Here is a 23,260-nt window from a genome sequence, read left to right on the forward strand (position 1 = left end):
CGTTATCTCACAGTTGTATAGGACAGGCAGGAAAAATACTTAACTATTTGTCTCTAATTTTCTAGTGAAAATTTTTAGTTTGGCTTATTGATTGTTAGAAACTTTTAAAAAGCCTGAGACAAGAAAAGTTCTCCCAGTCAAATACTACTCCAAGCATACAAATAAGAATCCCCTCACCTTGCTTAGAGAAACAGAAACCTGATATACAGGAACACTCACGTGTTAATGGACTTGGAGAGATTGTGGGCTAAAGGGTAATAATGGTAGCGATAACAGTTACTAACATTTAAGGAACATTTCCTATTGATTTAAGTTCATGAACTAATAATGAAATTTAACTCATTTTCATAATAAGTATAGTTACACCGAAAATAATAGTGCCAGTCATTGTGCAACCCAAGGGGCCTTATTCTAGTTATGTTTCACTTTTTTGAGAGAAAGAGAGAGAGAGAGAGAGAGAGAGAGAGAGAGAGAGAGAGAGAAAGAGAGGGAGGAAGGGAGAGGGGCAGAGGGAAAGAGAGGCAGAATCCTAAGCAGGCTCCATGCCTAGTGCCCAGCCCAATATGGGGCTCCATCCCACGCCCCTGGGATCTGGGATCGTGACCTGAGCCAAAATCCAGAGTAGGGCTCTCAACTGACTGAGCCACCCAGGCCCCTCTAGGTTTCACTTTTTAACCCTGACGAAACCATGGATTGATTTCTGTGTTCAGTTGGCATTTACTAAGCCCCCACTCCTTTAGGAAAACAAAAATAAATTAGACCCTGATGCCATGAGGTCTCAAAGGGCCTAGCAGATGAATTTTGCCTCAGTGGTTCCCTGGACTTGTCTTGCACAGACATTAACAGACTTTGTGATGAGACGTACAAGGAAAACGCTGAAGTTGGAGGCGACACCCTAAAGTCAGACACCACCTGCCCCTATGCACAGGTGGCAAATGTATAACTGGCTCTGGTGTCAGGGGAAAGCCCGGATTAGTAGTATTTGCCTGTTTCCCATCATAAACGGTAAATACTCCCATAGTGGCCAGTTTCAAGCTACCTGCATGAGGTCGCTGAATGCAGAATTTACAAACCTATGCCTTGTACACCATTATACGGTATCTTCATCATACAGATACAATGAGAGTAAATAATTTCAAAAGCACAGACACTGGTTAAATACAGTGAAATAAAGAAGTGATGAGTTTTAAGTATTTATCTTTGTAATATAACTTATTTAATTATATGTTTATATAATTTAATTTTTAATAATGGCTGTGTTTAATAACTGGCTTGCACAATTTCTGAACATTTAACAGCCGGCTCTGACAAGTTAGTGTGAGCCTGCTCTAGCACACCACTGTTTCACCCTTTGTAATACTGCAGTGTAGACATTGTGATATACAATATGTGCCTGGGGACTTGGAATGATATGGCTTTGATGATGCTCTGAGCCTGGGATGGTCAATGGACTCAGGGCACAGGAGAAGAAAGGAACTAGGTGTAGCATTATGAGTTCTTTCCTTATCTCAGCAGTGGGGGTTATTTCATTTCCTGTTACTGATATAACAAATTACTCCAAGCTAAGTGGTTTAAAATAACACAAATTTATTATCTCACTGTTCTGGAGGTCAGAAGTCAGAAAGGGGTCTCACTGAACTAAATTCAATGGTTTAGCAGAACTGTGTTCCTTTTTATTTTTAATTTTTTAATGTTTATTTATTTTTTAGAAAGAGAGAGACAGAGTGCGAGCAGGGGAGGGGCAGAGAGAGGGAGATCCAGAATCTGAAGGCTCCAGGCTCCAAGCTGTCAGCACAGAGACAGACGCAGGGCTCAAACCCATGAGCCTTGAGATCATGACCTAAGCTGAAGTCGGACACTCAACCGACTGAGCCACCCAGGCACCCTGAGCTGTGTTCCTTTTGGAGGCCCCAAGGAGAATCTTTTTTCTCCTTTCTCCAGCTTCTAGAGGCCACCTGCATTCCCTGGTTTGTGACCACCTTCCTCGATCTGCAAAGCCAGCAGTGTTGGGCCAGTGCCTTGTCACACTGCCATCTTTCTGGTTCTGTCTTTGGCTAGCTGATTAGCAGCCTCAATTTTCCTTTGCTATGTAACCCAACGTATATATAAGTGCCAGAAACTAGAATGTGGACATCTGGGAGGCCATTATTCTGTCTAGCACAGGGATGTTGAGAGATATTGGCAGCTAGCTCTGAATAGATTGCAGCCCTAGAGGCCCGCCGGAGAAGGTGCTTAGAGCCCTAGAAGGTGAGATACAAGGTGGATTTCATGAAAGCTACTAATTTGCTTCCAGTAATTTCAGGTGGCAGTAAGTGTTATAAAAGAAATATAACAATAAAGCAGAGAGAGATGAAGGCAGGTATTTTAGTAGGTGGTCATAGAATGTCTCTCTGAAAAGGTAAAGTATGGGGCTAAGACCTGAATGATGAGAAGGAGGCCACCGTGCCCAGATCTGGGAAAGGCTGGCCATGTACAATGGACAGCAGAACCAAGGAAGAGCTGGTGGGGGATCGGGGGTTAGCATACTCAAACCATCCCAAATAAATACAATGTGTTCACTGTTCAGACTCAACTTGAAATAAGTCTCCTATCCAGTTCCCTCTTTCAACCACATCTATCCTCATACATTCTTCCTACAGAGACATGGCATGCCACTGGAGGAAAAAAAAGTAAAAGTTTCTGAAGATTGGCATGTTTTGAGAAACAGAAAGAGAGCAGTGTAGGAGGGGCAGTAGATTGCTCTAATATTGGCCCCCAGTGGATCAGGCTTCCCTTTGTCCATGTTCCTTTGCAATGAATGTTCCTGTTCCTTCCATCGAGAGGTACTGTGTCTTTCTCCACCCCATGAGTATGCTCTGGTTGTGTAACTTACTTTGATCAATAGCTTATGGCAAAAGTGATGTACAAATTCTAGAGCCTGGACCTTAAGGAGACTTGAGGCTTTGCCATCATGCTCTTGGAACCTTTCTGTGCTGTGAAGAAGCTCACTAAGCTTACTAGCTTACTAAGAGGCCACAAGGAGAGAACTGAGGAGCCCAGTCAATAGTAAACATCACTTTCCTGACAGGTAAATGAGGCATTTGGACCCACTGGCCACGATTGCACCATCAATGTGACTGCAACTGTGGCCTTAGGAGAGACCAGCAGAAAAACCTACAGACTCATGAGAAATAATAAAGCATTACTGTTTTAAGTCACCAAGTTTTGAGGTGTTGTGTTATGCAGCAATGGATAACTGTTACATGAAATGGGGAAGTCACAGGAACAAGATCACATAAAGGCTTATTAGCATGGTAAGGAATTTGAATTTTGTTCTAAGTGCTCTGGGAAATCATGAGGGTTTTAATTAGAGTGGTATGTTTTATTTAAAAAAAAAAATTTTTTTTTAACATTTATTTATTTTTGAGACAGAGAGAGACAGAGCATGAACAGGGGAGGGGCAGAGAGAGAGGGAGACACAGAATCCGAAACAGGCTCCAGGCTCTGAGCTGTCAGCACAGAGCCTGACGCGGGGCTCGAATTCACGGACCGTGAGATCATGACCTGAGCGGAAGTCGGACGCTCAACCAACCAAGCCACCCAGGCGCCCCAGAAGAGTGGTATGTTTTAAAAGATCACTCCAGGGGCTCCTGGGTGGCTCAGTCAGTTAAGCATCCAACTTCGGCTCAGGTCACGATCTCACGGTGTGTGAGTGCGAGCCCCACATCAGGCTCTGTGCTGACAGCTCAGAGCCTGGAGCTTGCTTCACATTCTGTGTCTCCCCCTCTCTCTGCCCCTCCCATGCTCATGCTCTGTCTCTCTCTGTCTCTCAATAACAACTAAACGTTAAAAACAATTAAAAAAATAAATAAAAGATCATTCTGGAAGCTGTGTGGAGAAAAGATTGTAGTTGGGCAAGAATGGAAGCAGGAAGACCAGCTGGGAAGCTTTTTCAGGCATCTAGACAAGAGATGACAGCAATGGAGATGGGAAACAGTGGAGAGATTTGGGTCCTGCTAACGGATTGGCTTGGAAAGGACATAGCGTATAACAATCTTTTTTCTTGAAATGCAAGGCTATATAAATATATGTACTCTGTATGTGGCAAGTCAGGGTTTTTTTTTGTTTGTTTGTTTTTGTTTTTTTCCTGTGCCATTGGTGGAGAGGGGGAATTCTTGGCAAGGAAAAGAAAAGAGACAGAGACTTGGTAGCCCAACAAGCACTCCAGTTATGTTTTGGGATGCATTCAACATAAGCAATTTTTTCTTAAATAAAGAAAAAATAGATTGCCTTGTATGTACTCTGCTCTGAAGATTCTGACAGGCCAAAAGACTCCACTGAGCTCATGGAATGGAGGATGGACCTCTGTCATGGAACCAAGAGCTGTGCAGAGGAGAAAGTGTGGAAATGTGGAGGAGTAGCGGTGGAGGAAGGAGAGGAGAAGACGGCTCAGAGCAGGAGGACAAAACTGGGAACCCATCCAAGACAAGTCTAACCGGGAGAAATGCAATGGGGACAGTAAGGAGGCATTTTGTGTTTGTGGGAGCATGATGAGACTGCTTTCCCTCTGATGATGGACTGCCCCCCACACCCCTCCAGGTGCTGCAGGCACATCTGGGGGCAAACCTGGACATGTGTTTATTTCCAGGCATCACTGAATGTAAAATTCTGAGTAAGATACAGTTCTTGTCCTAAAGCTTTGCAGTTTAGTTGAGGGCACATGTCTTAAAACGTGGCATAATAATAATGTAAGGAAAAGAAATGCCAATAATAGTCCAGATTTTTAAAGTGCTAAAGGACTTCAGAGAAAGGATAACTGAGAAGGAGGAGGAGTTACTATGGTGAAGTATTTGTCCAGATGGCGGGGAGCAGGGAAGCCATTTAGAGCAAGAGAAGGGGTGCACACACAGGCGGAAGGGTGTTGAGGAGGCAGATTGAAAATCACAAGCATTGAAGGGAATTTGGTGGCTCAGTCAGTTAAGCATCCCACTTCAGCTCAGGTCATGATTCGTAGTTCAAGCCCCAAGTCTGGCTCTGTGCTGACAGCTCAGAGCCTGGAGCCTGCCTCAAATTCTGTGTCTCCCTGTCTCTCTGCTCCTCCCCTGCTCACACTCTGTCTCTCACTCTCAAAACTAAAATAAACACTAAAGAAAGAGAGAAAGGAAGGAAGAAAGGAAGAAAGAAAGAAAGAAAGAAAGAAAGAAAGAAAGAAAGAAAGAAAAGAAAATCACGAGCAGTGAAGCAGTGTGGGAAAGGTGGGCAGGGCCTAAGGATTAGGTGTTTTCCTATGGGAATGGGAAACCGTTCCTAATCTGTGAAGCTAGCAATCTATGGCAACAAGGAGGGTGGGCTAGAGTCAGAGAGGACAGTTTGGAGGCCATTTTTAGGTAGCCCGTTGCTTCAGCTGAGTCCTGCCGATTGGTACTATTTGTAGAGCTGTAGAGAAAGGCAGTTCAAATCTGTCCCCAAAGGGCCACTTACAGAGTCAGAGAGGCTTGTGTCCTTACTCTGCCCCTCTGTGTGACACTGGCAAGGAGCAAGATGGTGAAATTTGCAGGGCAGTATGCAAATAAACAATAGGCAAGGGTAAAACATCTTTAAAAATTAAGGATGCCAATAAGCACATGAAAGGATATTCAGCATCACAATCATTAGGAAAATGCAAATCAAAACTGCAGTGAGATACTGCTTGATGCCCATTAGGATGGCTATTAATTAAAAAATGTTTATTTATGCATGAATGGATAAATAGGATGTAGTGTATTATTCAGTCTTAAAATGGAATGAAATTTGGACACATGCTCCAACATAGATGAAACATGATCATATGCTAAGTAAAATAAGCCAGGCACAAAAGGACAAGGGTTGTAGAATTCCACATACACGAGATGTTATAGTAGTCAAATTCATAGGAAAAGAAAATAGCCTGGTGGTTGCCAGTGCCTGGGAGGAGAAGGAAGTGTGGGGTTAGGGTTTAACAATATGGAATTTCAGTTTGGAAAGATGAAAAAGTTCTGGAGCTGGATGGTGTTGCACAAAAATATGAGTATATTTAATGCCACTGAATGTGCACCTAAAAATGGTTAAAATTATAAATTTTATGTGATGTGTGTTCTACTCTACTACCACCACCACCATGACCACTACCACACACACACACACACACACACACACACACATACACATACACACACACACACTGAGCATGCCCATACTACTGAATTCAGGAGTGGACTTTGAAAAATGTAAAAGCTAAATCTTTACTCTCCATCTCTTCTACCTCCCCTCCATCCCTTGCCAAAAGGACAAACTTTTTAGAGCTAATATGTGAGGCACTTGGCTGGCTCAGATGGTAGAGCATGCAACTCTTGATCTCAGGGTCATGAGTTCGAGCCCCAAGTTGGGCATAGAAGTTACTCAAAAAACAAAATGAAAAAGGTCAGTACATCCTGCTTTCCCATATCTGGTTTTATCACCTATTGTCCCTCAACATATATCCTTTGTTTTACAGCCAGTGTATGGGCCAACACTCCAGAGAAAGAGCAAAATCAGAATTTAAAGGCAGAAGAATGGAGAAAGAAGAGGCTCCTTGCTTAAGTAAATGGAACTCCCTAATACCAAAGTCTAATAGATGATTGAGATTAACACCTAGTAGGTTATCATGATGATCAAGATTACCATGTTGCTTGTATTGCCCTTGATGTGATCTATGATATGGCACTAAGAATGGCACTTTACCTCTTTGGTCTTCTTTCCAAAAACCTAGCCAACTCCAGTCTAATTATGAGAAAACATTAGATAAATCCCAATTGAGGCACACTCTACAAAATACCTGAGGAGTACTACTCAAAACTGTCCAGGTCATCAAAAACAAGGAAAGCCCAAGAAACTGTTACAGCCAAGAGGACCAGAAAATGGACGTCAGGAGATGGAAGCTACTCTTGGTGGGAGCACAGCAGGATGCTTAGACTTGCTGAGTCAGTATGTCCTACACCTGAAAGTAATGTAACATTGTGTCACCTATACTTCAATGAAAAAAAAAAAAAAGATTTGTGTTTGAATTTGAAAACTCTCCATCTGGAAGAGTAAATAAAAAGTTATAATATGAACCCCAAACAAACAAACAAAAACAGAACATTAGTAAAGACTAAGAATACTAATAAAGTACGCACTTTCGTTAATAATAATGTAAACTAAGGAGTCTTTTAGAGGTACATAATGAAACATTAGGCATAAATAATACGATGAATAGGATTTGTTTCAAGTTAATCAAGTGGGGTGGGAGAACATGGATGGGGTTGTAGGCCAGAGTCGATCATTGTTAAAGCTATGTTATAGATACATGGGAGCTCATTATATTATCCTCTCTTCTTTCGTATGTGTTTGTAAAACTGTCCATAATAAAAAGTCACGAACCTAAAAAAGATGTAGTAGGTTAATTTATAGAAATCTGGGTGTTTGTGACCATTTCCTCCCATCAGACTCGGACACAGAGAAAACCAGTCTTAACAGAAGGGAAAGGGGTGCCTAGGTGGCTCAGTAGGTTAAGCATCTGGCTTTGGCTCAGGTCATGATCTCACAGTTTGTGGGTTTGAGCCCCGTGTTGGGCTCTGTGCTGACAGCTCAGAGCCTGGAGCCTGCTTCAGATTCTGTGTCTCCCTCTCTCTCTGCCCCTCCCTTGCTCGCACCGTGTCTCTTTCAAAAATGAATAAACGTAAAAAAAAATTAAAAAAAAAAAAGAGAAGGGAAAAAACAATAATGAAGCCAAGATACAGGGGAGCAGGGGTGATATAAGGAATGAGAAGTAAAATGTTTCTGCTACCCTCCCTGCCCCCAGACTTTGTCCTTGGATTATGAAACAAACCCCTGCATTATTAATTTTTTTTTACATAATTAAGAATTTAATTCTAAGAGCAGAGATTGTCTCTTTCTTCTTCTTTATTATTTTTTAAATTAGTTTTTAAAATTTAAATCCAAGTTAGTTAACGTATAGTGTAGTAATGGTTTCAGGAGTCAAATTTAGTGATTCATCACTGACATGAAACACCCAGTGCTCATCCCAACAAGTGCCCTCCTTAATGCCCATCCCCCATTTAGCCCATCCCCCTTCCCAACACCCCTCCAGCAACCCTCAGTTCTCTGTATTTAAGAGCCTCTTATGGTTTGTCTCCCTCTCTGTTTTTATCTTGTTTTTGCTTCCCTTCAGCTATGTTCATCTGTTTTGTTTCTTAAATTCCACAGATGAGTGAAATAATATTTTTGTCTTTCTCTGACTGGCTTATTTTACTTAGCATAATACACTCTAGTTCCATTCACGTTGTTCCAAATGGCAAGATTTCATTCTTTTTCATCACTGAGTAATATTACATTGTATATATACCACATATCTTCTTTATCCAGTCATCGATTAATGGACATTTGGTCTCTTTGTATACTTTGGCTATTGTTGATAGCAGTGCTATAAACATTGGGGTGCATGTGCCCCTTTGTATTATCATTTTTGTATCCTTTGGATAAATACCTAGTAGTATAATTTCTGGATGATAGGATAGTTCTATTTTTAATTTTTTGAGGACCTTCCACCCTGTTTTCCAGAGTGGCTGCACAAGTTTGCATTCCCACCCGCGGTGCAAAAGGGTTCCTCTTTCTATACATCCCTGCCAACATCTGTTGTTACCTGAGATGTTAATTTTAGCCATTCTGACAGATGTGAGGTGGTTCTTATTGTGCAAACCCCTGCATTCTTAGACCAACCTCTGCCCCTTCCCTTTAAAGAGCTCCAATGGTATCTATTTCATGAAGGCACAAGTCCAAATAAATACCAAGGAAGGAGTATAATGCACCCTTTGGCATCCTCACGCCTAATTTAGGACTCATTCACCTTCTGATTGTTTAAGATAAATAGTAAAAGATGTCTCACTTAACCTTACAGAAAATACAGCCTGTAATAGAGGCAAAGGGCCTGGATTCTAGTCATGATTCTACCAGTGCCTGCCATGTAACTTTGGACAAGCTACGTCACAGGGTTCTGTGTTTATTCTGTCCTTCTTCTGTCTTACTGTGACTGAGGGAGGCAAAGCCTTAGGGCACCACCAAAGGAAAGACTTGCAAAACTTCAAGTCCAGAATTCCTATTTTTAATAGAGCTCCTCAAAGTTGCAAATCATCAGATTCTGTTCAGATTTTGCCTCACTGAGTGCTCATTACAAAACCTGAACTTTGGAGCTAGCTGCTCAAGAGAAAATTAAGTGGAAGAAAGTTCTTTTCTTTCTCCCCCACTTCTTTAATTTCACTGTACAGTGATACGCATTTTCCCACTGGATTAAAAACATAGAAAACACAAGGACAACATGCTGTAACAAAAGGCCCAAAGGTCACCTTCTTTAGTTCTTTCCTTACATTCACCCATGCAAAGTCTCTTGGTTGTTCATTATCTTAGTAGTAGGTGTGGTGGGTGAGGAGCCATGGGAATTGTGAAACTAGACCAGAGAAAATCGTTACTTAGTTATCTTAACGTCTGTGTGGGGAAATGTGGGTGGGGTTAGCTGGTTTTTCAATGTTGTGGGAGCTGCTACATACAGCAGGTTATTATGAATAGAATGTAGGATTTCAAAAGATAGAGCTTTGAAGCTTGAAAGAAGTTCTTGATTTTCAAATGTATGCTAAGATGGAAAACATATGGCTTTTTGCACCAAGAAATAATGTGCACCCAGAGATTGACAATATCTTCTAAGTAACCCCACGGCATAATTGGTTACTGTGTGACCACAGGAAGTTCCACACTGTTCTCAATGTATGTACATTACATTTGATTCCCATTACTTTGAAATAGTTACATTCTAAAATTGCCATAAACACTGAATTAGCAATTAACAAGGTTAAAAAATACAGGGTTAGGTTTCTGCAAACCTCTGGTCACAACATTTTCATCAATGAATAACTTTGTGTGTGTGTGTTTTTTAAGACATCTTATTTAATATATATTGTCTATTCCTCAGCATTAAACTAATGGCCAACAGCTCTGTTCTCCATCATTATCCTTTTGTGATGCATGAAGAAGTCCTCACGTTTTGTTTTATGCCAGATCTTTTATTGTTCAGGATGGACTTTGAATAGCACAAACCAAAACTTTTTCTTACTCATGCTGTGTGACTATAATTGGCTCATAGTATGCTTAGATGCGCAGAGAAATGGAGCCTTTCCTTTCTCTATGGCAGATCTGGTCTCTTACAATCTCTTCTTCGTTGGAAGAGGAAAGCCTAATTCATAATAATTATATGATAATTATTATTATAAATTATTAATAATTTCCTAGTCTCTTCAGTCAAAACTGTTGGTTTGTTTGTTTATTTATTTAGTTAGTTTAGTTTACAATAGTCCCTCCTTTCAGGAAAAGCTCATTTATCCTGAGTTTTGACCCCTCTCTCTTACCTCCCAAGGTGGCTTCCAGGTGTGTGAAGAGTACACTGTACCCTTGAAGGTGGGGCAGGCAACCTTGGGTCTGCATCAAGGGGTCCTGGTATTGCTTTCTGGCCCCTACTGGCCCCTGTGGTGGTGTGTCCCTTGCTTACCCTGGTGACATCTGCCATAGAAGTCATTTGGGGAAAGAGTTATCTAGTCTCTCTCAGCTTGGTCAGGACCTAGGGGTTTCCCAGCTGACCTGCCTGTCCTTCTGTGACTGAGAATTCATGCCAGAGCTCATGGCGCCAAGGATGGGCATCTCACCCAAGCTGGACCAGTCAGAGATCTTCCCTAGGATTTTTCAAACTGGAGCTAAGCAGCCTAGTCTCTTTCAGGAGGCTCAGGGCTAGTGGGCCACTTTGTTTTGCTACTTCGAGGAAGTAAAGGAAGACCTGAGGAAAGGAGCACATAATTGAGAGTGTGAGAGTCAGATCCTTGATCTAAGTTATACTTGAGATCCTGTGCTCCTTTTTTTTTTTTTTTTCCTGTTTTTTCTGTGAGCTATTCACACATCTTTCTAGTAAATTCCCCCTTTGGGTCCAAGCTAGTTTGAGTTCAGTTTCTCATACCCGTAGCTGAAAACAAAAATCCTCAAACAATTATGATTTTTAAATGATTTAGTGATCATCATAGCACTTGTATATTTACAGTAATTCCAAGCAACCTTCATTTACACTATTCTCCATCATTATACAATGTTTACAGGCTGGGCACTATTATTGGCAAGCATATGAGATAATTGAGACTTAAAAAAATTGCTATTATGAAATGTAACACTCACACAAAAAAGTACACAAATCAGAAATGTACCTGATGAAGAGTTATCACAAAGTTAACAGCTGTGTAATTTTCACACAGAAACAACACTAACACCCCCAAAGTCCAATCTCATGCTCCCTTCCAATCAGGTTTCTCACTTTATGGTTTTCACTTCCTTATTTTTCCCCCTAGTTTTATTACCCAAGCACACATCCCTGAACCTTAAAATTGAATTCTGCCATTTTTTTGAACATTATATAAATGAAGTAATGCAATATAACTTTTTGGGGGGATCTGTATTCTTTTGTTCTGAATTGTATTTTGAGATTCATCCAGTAGTTAGCTGTAGCTATAGTTCAGCTTTTTTACTTTATTATTATTTTTTAATTTTTTTTAACTTTATTTTTGAGAGAGAGAGCATGAGCAAGGGAGGGGCAGAGGGAGAAGGAGACAGAGGATGAACCGTGAGATCATGACCTGAGTCAAAGTGGGACACTCAACCGACTGAGCCACCCAGGTGTCCCTATAGTTGTTTTTCAAAAATTGCTGTTTAGTATTCCATCATATGAATGTACAGTCATTTGTCTATTCTGTTAATAGATAATTTTTTGGCTTTTATTAATAATATTGGCATGAATATTCTTGGTGAATAAATGCATTTTTTTTTTTACTGTATACCTAAGAGTTAAATTGCTGGATCATGAATATGTACCTTTTCAGCTGAGTAAATAATACCAAAATCTTTTCCTAAATTATTTTTCCAGTTTATATTCCTACGAGCATTTTATGAGAGTTTATCCTGTTCTGTATCCTAACACAGTCTTTTTAACTTTAGCAATTTGTGTGGGTGCAAATGGTATCTCACTGTGGTTTTAATTTCACTTCCTCCTGATAGCTAATGAAAACTGAATGCCATTTTGCATGTTTAATGGACTTTTGTATATCTTCTTTTGTGAAATGCCGGTTGAAGTCTCTTGCTTGTTTTTGTTTTTGATTGCCTTTCTCTTTATTGATTTTTAAGAGTTCTTTATATACTTGAATAAGAGACCAAGAGCCCTCTGTTGGATATATATGTTGCCAACATCTTCTTCCACTCTGTGGCTTGCCTTTTCACTCACTTAAAGGTGTTTTTTGAGGGAGAGAATTAATTCAGACTTAGCAATTGGGATTTGAAAACACTACATCTGCATCTGACAGAATAACTAGACCAAGCAGTGGAAAGTAAATTTCTCATTTCAATAAAATGAACTCACACATGCTTTCTAGACAAAGTTGCACATTCTTTCATTGGAATGTTGTTTCTGAGATGGCAGTTTATGTTTAAACGATTGAAAATTCCATTACATTACAAGCCAGAAAAATATACTTACAATATTTAATTCTGCCGCTTGGTGGTGTCATGGAAAACTAATAATAATGATTTAAAAGGATTGTTCTGAAAGTTTGCTGGACAGTAGGACTTGGCTATTAGCAAATTAAAAAACACATTTTTTTTTAAAGTTTGTAATCCTCTTATACATTGCAATGGCTAAAAAATTCATATAGGCTCAGTCTTTCACTATAAAATCCCAGGTTTACTGATAGCCGAACAAGAAACCAGGATGGCACAAATAGTTTTTTTAATCATGGAAATTTTCAAGTATCCTAAAATGCCAATATAACTAAGATCTCTGTACCTACTACATAGATAATGTTAGCATCCTGTCATATTTACTTTAAAAAAATTAAAGTTTATGCTCCTTTGTTCTCCTGTTTCATTTCCTTTTCTCTTTTTCTCACTAGAGGTGACCGACCACTATCCAAATTTGATGTGTACCAGTCCAGTTCTTGTTTTCCTATTTTTCCTACATTTCACGTGTTCATGCACAATACAAATGTTTTCTATTTTTAAACGTATCTTTTCATGTTACAGTATAATGCAATTTGCTAACACAGTATTTGGTCATGTTGACATACAGATTTATACAGACATAAACAGATCTAGGTCATTAGTTTTAACTGCTGTGTAGTAATTCATGACACACTTATTTATTCCTCTATCAATTAACATTTTAATATTGCAATAAATGCAATGCCTAGAACAATATCGAATATATACTAGATCCTCCATTAGATCAATGGAGGCAAGCTTTTAATTAAAGAAAAGCGGCAAAAAATACCTCACGCAGACTATTTTTTGCTTCAGTTCTCCAGTTATTTGTCGTTATCATCCACCCTATCTGCAGGAATGGCTGGAGTCATTCCCTAAAATTTCCTAATGCCTTTTTACCCAATTCACTGAAAAAGACTCTGATGTGGTGTGATCATGGGGACGGGGTGAGCGGATACAGTGGGTAGAGAGTGTTCACAAAGAAACTTCAATGTCAAAATATAAGCCAATGGTTTGTCTGGGCTGGAACAGGAGAGGGTGGCCGCAGCAAGTGTTATAAGTCTGGGGGAGGTCTGACAGTTTACAATGCAAAGCATGTCTGGTGCTACCATGTCCGGATAAGGAGATAAAGGAACATAAAGGTCTTTCTCTCCAAGTACGTTCTGAAAGCTATAACCATCAAACGCCACACGGTTGCCATGAGAACCAGCAGGGGGAGGGGGGAGAGAAGATCCGCCAGAATTCTTGATGCACTTAGAATGTTTCTTCTTCCGGTCCTTTGCTCTTGGCAACCACCGCCTCTCTCCTCGGTCCCCCGCCCATTCTGTGGGCTCCCGTCATTCTCTTCCTTTTTTGATTCTTTCCTTCTCCATTCTAGGTCGCCATCTTGGGCCATGCGACAAGATGGCGCCCCCTGGTCGTAGAGGCAGAGCCCTGGCGCGCCAGCGAGCCTGCGCACGCACGTGCTCAGGCGCTGGAGGGTGGGGCGGGGACGCCCAGACGCTGCCCCGCCCCCAGTAGTCGCCCCGCCCCTGGTCCCCATCCGCCTTCCTCCCACCCGGCGAACCCGGAAGTGGAGGAGGAGGCGCGGCGGCGGTGGCCGAACGGGCAGGCGCTGGCGGAGCCCAACTGGGGAGCGTGTCTGGGTTGGGGGCGGGGGGCGGGGCTGAGCGGCCTGGGCAGCCAGGCCCGGACGGGGCGGGGGAGGCCATGGCCTCCGCAGAGTTGCAGGGGAAGTACCAGAAGCTGGCTCAGGAGTACTCGAAGGTATCCATCGTGGGCGGGGAGTAGGGGGTCCCCGGCCCTGCGGCCTCGGGTTGCCTTGGCAGCTACTCGTCGGGACGGAGGGGAACGGCGAAGGGGACACGCTCGCTTGCCCCTCCTCTCCTCTGGCTTCTCTGTCCACCATTACCATGCCTCCACCTGCAGCTCCCAGGAGATGGGGCCGGGCCGCGTCTCGGTCCGTGTGCGTTTCTGCGGGAAGGAGCAGGAGTTTGATTTTTGCTTCTCACGAAACTAGCGGGCTTGGGACTGGGGTGTCAGATTCCTGGCTTCTGCCTTTGGTGCTAGTCGGGAGGGGAAGGGAAGGGTAAGGACCAACCCCTCCACTGCTGCTTCCTCAATCTTCCCAGCCCAGTGATGGGAAAGATCAAGCTTTCTTCCTTCTTACAGAGAAGAGATGAAGATAAAAGAGATTTATGTGTCCCCACTCAATTCGGGAGGGTGAAAAGAGCCATTCGTGTAAACTGTCTCACTGGGGATGGGTGGTTACGAATGTATTCAGTGCATTGGCAAGATGTTGTCTGGAGATGATTTTGAAAGCTTGAGTGCTAGGGCTGTGTCCTTTTTTCTTTCTTTTCCCTCGGTCACCTGGAGTGGGGCAGAGCACCCGGGTGCTCAATACATGCTGAATTAAGCAAACTAGGGACCTGCCCCTTTGTCGTATTTATGGCACCCGTCTTTAAATGATGGAACCCTTTCCTTGGAAAAGGGTGGTGCTGCTTCTAAGGTGTTGCTGCCCTAAGAATATTCTAATGAAGTTCTAAAAGAATCTCACATCTTCAGAAATTGACTTAGCATTCTTTAAGCTTAGTTTTCTGTGACCTTTTATCATGGGGGCAATGGGAAGACTTAGCCCCCTGTTTACAATTTGGAGAAACGGACGCATTATATCCTTAGGATTTCATTTAACAAATTCTCAGCAAGGTGAAATGAAATAATTGTTTGAAAAATAAAAGCTGTGCCTAAACATACACACTTACCTCTTTTCACCATCAAATGGGAGTCTTTTGAGATACGATACTTATTCATTGATGCTGCCTCGGGCAAAACTTCTTGCATTTCCATTTGAATTGGTCTTAAGAGCCTGTAGCACAATGTCAGTGATGGCAAGTTTTCAACCTTTGAGGGAATATTTTCTTGTTTGAAAGGGTCAGAAGTTGTTTGAAACATCCATATGATGAAGAAGGTCGGTGAAGAAGGATACTCAAACTTGGCTCTACTATTTGTGGGTGAAAATGTTTTATGAATATAAAGTAAGGGGACTGATTTTCTTCTCCAGGGAGTAAACAATCTCAGAAGACAATTCCAGATGGCAAAAGAGATTTCTAAAAATGTCTTAAGCAGTGACTGCATTGCCGAAATAGTTACATAGCCTCCCCAAAGTATTACGAACTTGGAAGATTTTATTTGTTTGGATATAGATGCTCTTTCATTTAACAGACATTTATTATGTGCTTTCTGTGAACAGCCCGCCATGGTCTGTTGAGTGAGGCAGAGTTCCAGTTTAAGGAGCACCCTTTAATAGGATGTTCAAACATTGTACATCCTTATGATACAGTATGACAAGTGTTGGTTCAGTGGGAGCACAGAAGAGATGGAGGGTAAGGGTTGAAGAAGTTAACTGGGAAGTAGGGAAGAGGGAGGGTTGGTAGCATCCCAGGCAAAGGGAAAGGGCTATGTTTGCAGACACGAAAGCACATTAAGATACATGGCAAGACTGGTGAAATATAGTTGGAGAGTTAATTTGGACCTGATCATAAAGGGTTGTGGATGTTAAATATGTTTGAACTTTATCTTTTGAGTAATGTCAAAGGTTTTTAATCAGGGTAATGATGTTACTTTTAGGAGGGGAACTGGTAACTATGTGGAGGATGAATTGAAAGGGAAAGAGTGGTGAAAAGAAGACCAGACTGTAGGCTGTTGGAATAGTTTTGAGGAGTGTAATACAGGCTTGAATCAAACTAGTGACTGTTGAGGTGGAGAGGAGGACCTAGATTTAGGAATTATGATTAAAGTACCTTTTCACTTAGATTTTTTTTTAGTGCTTTGTTGGTACATAGCACTAAATTTATGAAGAATGTAGAGTGTAGGAGGCATTCATCGTGGTGTCTCATTGATTCTGTGGGATGTGGTGAGTGAGGGGAGACTGAGAGTTGACCCTGCTGTTCTGAGGTGAGGGGATATGACTGCTACTGACAGATGCCACTGGCAGGAAGTTGAGGCAGTTTGGAGTAAAGGGGTGTATTAAAGGTTAGATGCAATTATAGAATTTTAAGGTCTGCAGGCACATTAAAGTTCTCTTGTTCACATAGGAGCTTGAGGTGTTGGAGTAACTGCTGAAAATTTCTAGTGGAGATGGACTGGCTAAAAGTCAGGACAATGGCCAGAGCTTCTGGAGTAGTTCTTATGAAGACAATAGTTGAACTGCAAGAGTTAATCAGGGTGGAACACTTTAGGTAGACTCTTTGGGGAACATGGGTGGGAAGCATGTGAAAGAAGGAGGGGATGCTAAGGAGACTCTAAGGAGGTCTGCCAGACTTGAGGTTGTTTATCTCCCCAATTAGGCTAGACCATTTTTCATCTTTTTAATTGCAATGTGATGGAAATTTCAGAACGTAAGAGAACAGAGGTTGGTCAAAAGATTGCATGTGTTTTTATTCTCTGTCAATTCTAGTGCCAAGCAATTCCTAGGTAAGATCTATGCCACCTTCAGCTCTGAGCCTGTGGAGGGGGCTTTCTGCCTTTTATTACCTTCTCTGGTGCAGACATTGTGGGCTAATGTTGAAATCCAGTTATGTCTTTTTCCTTATTTAGGATACGAAGACAAAAGATTTCCTCATAAACAGTAGAAGGAGGCTACAAAGCAAGAGAGCAAGCATGATCCCTAAACCAAGGACATTTGCAGAATCTCTTTGTTTTGATTTAATGCAGATCTCAGCCTGTTTTCCAGGAAGGGGCCCATTTCTTTCTGGGAACTGCGGTCATATATTTTTCCCTCCCAAGAAGGAAAAAAGTGGTCTGAGGAGCTCCCATTAAGGAAACTGAAAGTTTAGTTAGATAAAAGATGGACCATGGGAGGCCAAAGCAGATGAGAATTTCTGAGGCTGATTGCTAAAATATTGAGTGTTAATGGAAAGGGCAGTGAATGTAGAGATTAAGACCCTAGTTGTTTGGGCAATTAGGAGGTCATTGGACGCTTTTGAAATTTCAGGTTTAATAAAGTTCAGGGGAGGGAAAGGTGTAGGTAACTGAATTTTAGAGGTTTGTGGAGTTAATTGGTAAGAGATACAAGCTACTTTAAGATGTGAGGGAAAGCTAATCAAGGCCTCAGTTACTACATTGTAGATTAAGAATCAAAGATCATTTCTTACATGGTGTCTCTTCCACAGCTTGGTCTGCTGCTGCTTTTTTTTTTTTTTTTAATGTTTTATTATTTATTTTTGAGAGAGAGACAGAGTGCTAGCAGGGGAGGGGCAGAGAGAGAGGGGGAGACAGAATCCGAAGCAGGCTCCAGGCTCCGAACCATCAACACAGAGCCCTATGTGGGGCTCAAACTCACGAATCATGAGATCATGACCTGAGCTGAAGTCGGGTGCTTAACTGACTGAGTCACCCAGGCGCCCCATTCTTCTTTTTTTTTTTTTTTAACGTTTATTTATTTATTTTGAGAGAGAGATTTAGAGTGTAAGCAGGTGATGGGCAGAGAGAGAGCATGGGAGAGAGAGAATCCCAAGCAGGCTCCACACTGTCAGTGCAGAGCCCAACTCGAGACTTGAACTCATGAGCTGTGAGATCATGACCTGAGCTAAAATCAGGAGTTGGACAATTAACTGAGTGAGCCACCCAGGTGCCTGTCCTGGTCTGCTTCTGATGCTCAGGTATACCTCATAGAGAAGAGAGGCTTAGAGGACTGAGTCCTGGCTCTGTTGGTTTCAGCCTGCTTTCTTTGTAGGAGCTCCTGTATCCCTGCCTGGCATTATGTTAGGTGTATAAGCATGTTTCAAGTTCTGTTTTCTCAATGTATGTTTCACTCTGGGTCAGTGTCTTTCAAAGTGTGGCCCCAGCATCATCAGCGTCTGGGAATGAGTTGGAATTATAAATTCTCAGGTCCACCTGGGATTTACTGAATCTAAAACTGGTGGTTAAACCCAGCAATCTGTGGGTAAAAACCTGTGCAATGATGTTGATGCACACCAAAGTTTGAGAACCATTGCTCAAGGAATGGTATCAGTATTAGCTCTTCCTCAGTTAATCTTTTTGAAGCTCTTTTTGAGGCAGTAAAAACCATTGGGAAAGTCAGACATCCATGATTTCTCTTAACAGTTTACTTTGCAGTTGGTGCTACTTTTAGTTATGAAAGAGATTGCCTTTGGGAGCTTTTTAGATTTACACTCTTAGGAAAGAGCTATTCATATTGGTGAAGGGTCAGTTTTGATTTGGCATGTTTGGTTGGAGCTTGGTGGAACCTGATTAATTTCCCCTTGCTGTAAGAGAAATCAACTCAGGAGCTGGATTAAAAATGAGTATATTTGGATTAAAATCTAGCATCAGTTTTATTTTTTTGTTTTTGTTTTTTGCCCTCATGTGTAGGGTTCACTAGTGAAGTTTGACTGGAAAATAGCATTGTTCAGTGCTATCTAATGGAACTTTCTATAAGAATGAAATGTTCTGTGTTTATGCTGTCCAGTAGGGTAACCACTAGCCATATGGGGCTATTAAACATTTTCAATGTGGCTAGTACAACTAAGGAACAGAATGTTAGGTTTTATTTATTTATTATTACTTTTTTAAGTATTTATTTTGAGGGAGAGAGGTAGGATCCCAAGCAGGCTCTGTGCTGTCAGCTCAGAGCCTGACGTGGAGCTTGATCTCACAAACCATCATGAGACCTGAGCTAATATTAAGAGTTGGATACCTGAGCCACCCAGGTGCCCTGAAAGAGAGAATCATAAGCAGACTCCACACTCAGTGCAGAGCTCAACGTGGTACTCAATCTTGAGACCCTGGGATCGTGACCTAAGCTGAATTCAAGAGTTGGATGCTTAACCAGCTAAGCCACTGAGGTGCCCCTGTTAGATTTTATTTAAATTCAATTAGGCACATGTGGCTTTTGGCCACCTTGTGAGAAAGTGCTAGTTTAACCCCTAGATGAGTGCATCACAAACACAGAATGTCTCTGACTCACCTGAAGACCTTGTTGAACTCCAGATTCTGGTTCAGTAGGTCTGGGGCGGAGCCTAAGAATCTGCTCCCAAGTGATGCTATTGTAACTGTCTGCAGACCACGTTTTGAATAGTAAGGCCTTAGAAAAGCCAGGGGTGTCTTACTCTTCCTTTTTAGTCCAACTGATTTACTTTTCTAGTCACTGGTGAGGCAGCTAGATCGCAGGATTTAGGGGTGGGATTTGTTCTAATGAGTTTCCTTGCATAGGAGCAGGAGCAGAAGGGTTCCATTTGAGGGCAAGTCTGAGAGAAGAAGGTTTTTTTCCTGCCTCAGTGACAATAACTCCAGCCACCACTACCTGGTATTGTATAGCCTACAGGTATTTTATCCCCTTCCAAGGGGGAAGAACAAGTAAGTAGGTAGACCAAGTGAGATTGCCAGCACTTTGGAATACTTAAAATGTTGGGACTGGAAGGAATTTTAGGGAATCATCCAGATCAAAGATTCTGAAGCTGGGGTCTGCAGGTGACTTCAGTATTTTGAAGTTTTGAATCCAGGTTTTGGTGAGGCTTAGGGATGGGCTTAGGGTTGTATGTTGCAACATTACTTTGTAATGAAGGAAAGCTATATGTTTATTAGTTTGTTTTATAGGGTTGTAAAACATGTAAAATGTCAAAATGTTCCTGGTATGAAATAATTAAGTGATTCTAACACAGGAGATTGTTGAGGATTAGATGAGAAAATGTGTATGTGTGATTCATCTCTCTTTCCCCACAAACTCTTCCAACAGTTTGTTCTTGGACATAGTAAATCCCTAACCTTGGGCCAGGTATCCTATCCCAGATTGTCAAAGTGGCAGGAGAGAGATCATAGTTGACTTACTACCACTTTCTCTCTCTCTCTCTCTAGAGAAATAGCTTTGTGATAAGCCTGACTGAAGCTGGGCTGTTCCACAACCAGAGTTACATAGAGTAGTCTGCATAGTGGTGTTTAGGGAGTTAGGCTCAGGGCTTTTGAGGATTCTTGGTGTCCAGTAGGACCATATGGTTCAAGTCATTTGGAGGATTGTCAGAGACGTACTGTTAAAATAAGGACAGCTTTATAGATGTATAATGTATTACATTCAAACACCTTTTGTATACAGTATTTAATTTTGATTAATTAACTAAAAATTGATGGATTGCCTTCTCTATCCATGGTATTGATCTTTCATTGTAGGCAGGAAATACAGGGAAGTATGCTGTAGTCTACCATGAATGATAGTTTGGTGACAATTGGGAGATGAGTACAGAAGTTAAACATAAATTAGTAAATGTAAAATTTACTACTTTAAAAAGTAAAATTAAAACTGAGCAGTTTAATAAGAGATGTCATTGCCATCTTTTGGCTATGTGGGTTTGAGTATTTATTGAATTCTGTTACCTAGGTAGCACATATCCGAGAGTGTGTTGATACTGCTGCACAAGGAAAATACTACATGATGGAAGTCAATATTAAAGTCATACCTCTTTTTTCTGAACTCCTAGTGCAGGGGTGCCCCAACTTTTTCTGTACAGAGACTAATGGTAACTATATAAGGCTTAGGGCCATACGTTTTCTGTTGCAACTACTCGTCCCTGTCATTGTAGCTCAAAAGTAACCCATAGACAATACACAAATGATTGTGTTTCTGTTCCAGTAAAACTTTAAATTAGGTAGCAGGCCAGTATGGCCCACAGGCCTTAGTTTGCCAATCCTTCTTGTAGGGAAGTGAAGTTCTAGTAAGTCCTGCTAGTTATCTTTCATTGAGCCTTTTAAGTTGTAAGCTCTTTGCAGACCACTTCTTTCCACCATATCATTTAGCACAATGCCTTATACCAGGCAAGCTTTCATAAATGTTATCTGTTATCCTTCTGATTCATTCTAGTAATGAGAGTTCTGTTTTGGGGCTCTTGGGTGGCTCAGTCGGTTAAATATCTGACTTTGGCTCAGGTTGTTATCTCATGATTCGTGGGTTCGAGCTCCATGTCGGGCTCTGTGCTGACGACTCAGAGCCTGCAGCCTGCTTCAGATTCTGCGTCTCCCTCTCTCTCTGCCCCTGCCCTGCTTGCACTCTCTCAAAAATAAGTAAACATTAAAAAAAAAAAAGTTCTGTTTCCATTCGTGGGGACTTTTAAGATTTAGAAAGTGTTTTCATGTAAGTTTCTTTTTCTGGTTCTCACAACAACGTCAGAAGAAAGAAGATAGGGTAGCTGTATTCACCCATGTTATAGACCATTTAACTGAGATTCAGAATGGTTAAGTGAATTTTTCAAGTTTGTATTGTCTACTGATTGGCAGAGCAAGATTTGGGCCTTCTTTCTGTCGTGGTAGTGAACTGTATCTTTAACTTTCTAAAAATAGAAAAGCTTATTTTTTTTAAATCTGCATTTTGCTCAAGCTGTTGAATATCCTGTAGTATTCCTGCTTTTCTTCTTGAATTCTTAGCTAAATTTTCTAATGAGTTTCACATACTCAGTTTAAGATTTAGTATTCAGATATTCCTTTTTTTTGGCGCAGAGAAGGGTCATTTCTGTTCTCAGGAGACAGATCTGAGTTATGTAGAAGTAGATTTTTTTTAAGCGCACAGATAAAATCATCCCATGCGTTCTTTTTCTCAGAGAAAGTCTTCCATTGTCTCCCTACTGCACCGTTAGATTATTAGTCTGTAAACCTTTTGCTTTGGCTACATTGGCCTTGTGTATTTATATCTACATGCTCAGCATTATCTTTGCTGAGAACTTTCTGTTTACTATAGAGGAGATTTTGTCTTTTAAAACCCTGTAAGTGGTGGTTATATAGAGGTATACATAAGGAAAATTCATTTAGCTGCATAATTCTTGATTGGTTTGCTTTATTTAAAATACAGTTGGGGGCACCCAGGTGGCTCAGTCGGTTAAGCGCCTGACTTCAGCTCAGGTTATGATCTCATGGTCTGTGAGTTCAAGCTCCACATTTGAGTTGTGTTGACAGCTCAGAGCCTGGAGCCTGCCTCAGATTCTGTGTCTCCCTCTCTCTCTGCCCCTCCCCTGTTTGCACTCTGTCTCTCTCTCTCTCAAAAATAAACAAACATTAAAAAAATTAAAAAAAAAATAAAACAGTTATACTTCAATTAAAAAAATAAAGCCCAAGTCCTACCTCTTCAGAGACTCCCCCAACTTCTCCTGCCCACTTCTTTTCTCATTTATATGTAGCTTTAGAAAATGGTAACCAATATTGTCTAATGGCATCATGATTCTGGAGTAAAAACTGCTGGGGTCTGTATCTCAGCATTGCTACTTAACTTCTCTGTACTTCAGTTTGCTCATCTGTAAAATGGGCATAATTATAGTACCTATTTCATAAGGTTGTAAGGATTAATGAAGTGATACATGTAAAGCATTTAGGACAGTGCCTGGTATATAATGAACTTTCAGATGTTAGCTGCTATTACTGACTTCTGGATTGAGTCTGCTTCTTAGTTGCTTTCATGTACGACCTTAGCTGGTGCCTTATTGCAAGAGTACCTATTGTGGGTGATGATATTTGCATGACTAATATTAGGCACAGTATCCTGCTGGGCATCTTTAACGCCCTACACTTTGATTTTCTGTAGGATTTCATAAGTAGTCCGAATGTATGTATTTTACAAATGAATGTGTGCCAGAGGTTCAAGGAAAATGGCATACACAGTACCCTATTATTTATTGTATCACTTTCTATTAGTTTTAATATTAGTTTATTGTATTAG

General features: G+C 41.2%; 1 protein-coding gene across 1 annotated transcript in view; it reads left to right on the top strand.

Annotated features, from left to right (window-relative positions):
* The first annotated feature begins 14,195 nt into the window (after positions 1–14,195).
* PPP1R21 (protein phosphatase 1 regulatory subunit 21) overlaps positions 14,196–23,260 on the top strand; it is a 64,294-nt gene continuing 55,229 nt past the window's right edge. The window contains exon 1 of the mRNA XM_027072503.2: positions 14,196–14,334. Coding sequence (XP_026928304.1) covers positions 14,278–14,334 — 57 coding nt within the window. The 5' untranslated portion in view covers positions 14,196–14,277. The remainder of the gene's footprint in view (positions 14,335–23,260) is intronic.

This window comes from Acinonyx jubatus, chromosome A3 (genome assembly GCF_027475565.1).
Source record: "Acinonyx jubatus isolate Ajub_Pintada_27869175 chromosome A3, VMU_Ajub_asm_v1.0, whole genome shotgun sequence".
NCBI classification, from domain to species: domain Eukaryota; kingdom Metazoa; phylum Chordata; class Mammalia; order Carnivora; family Felidae; genus Acinonyx; species Acinonyx jubatus.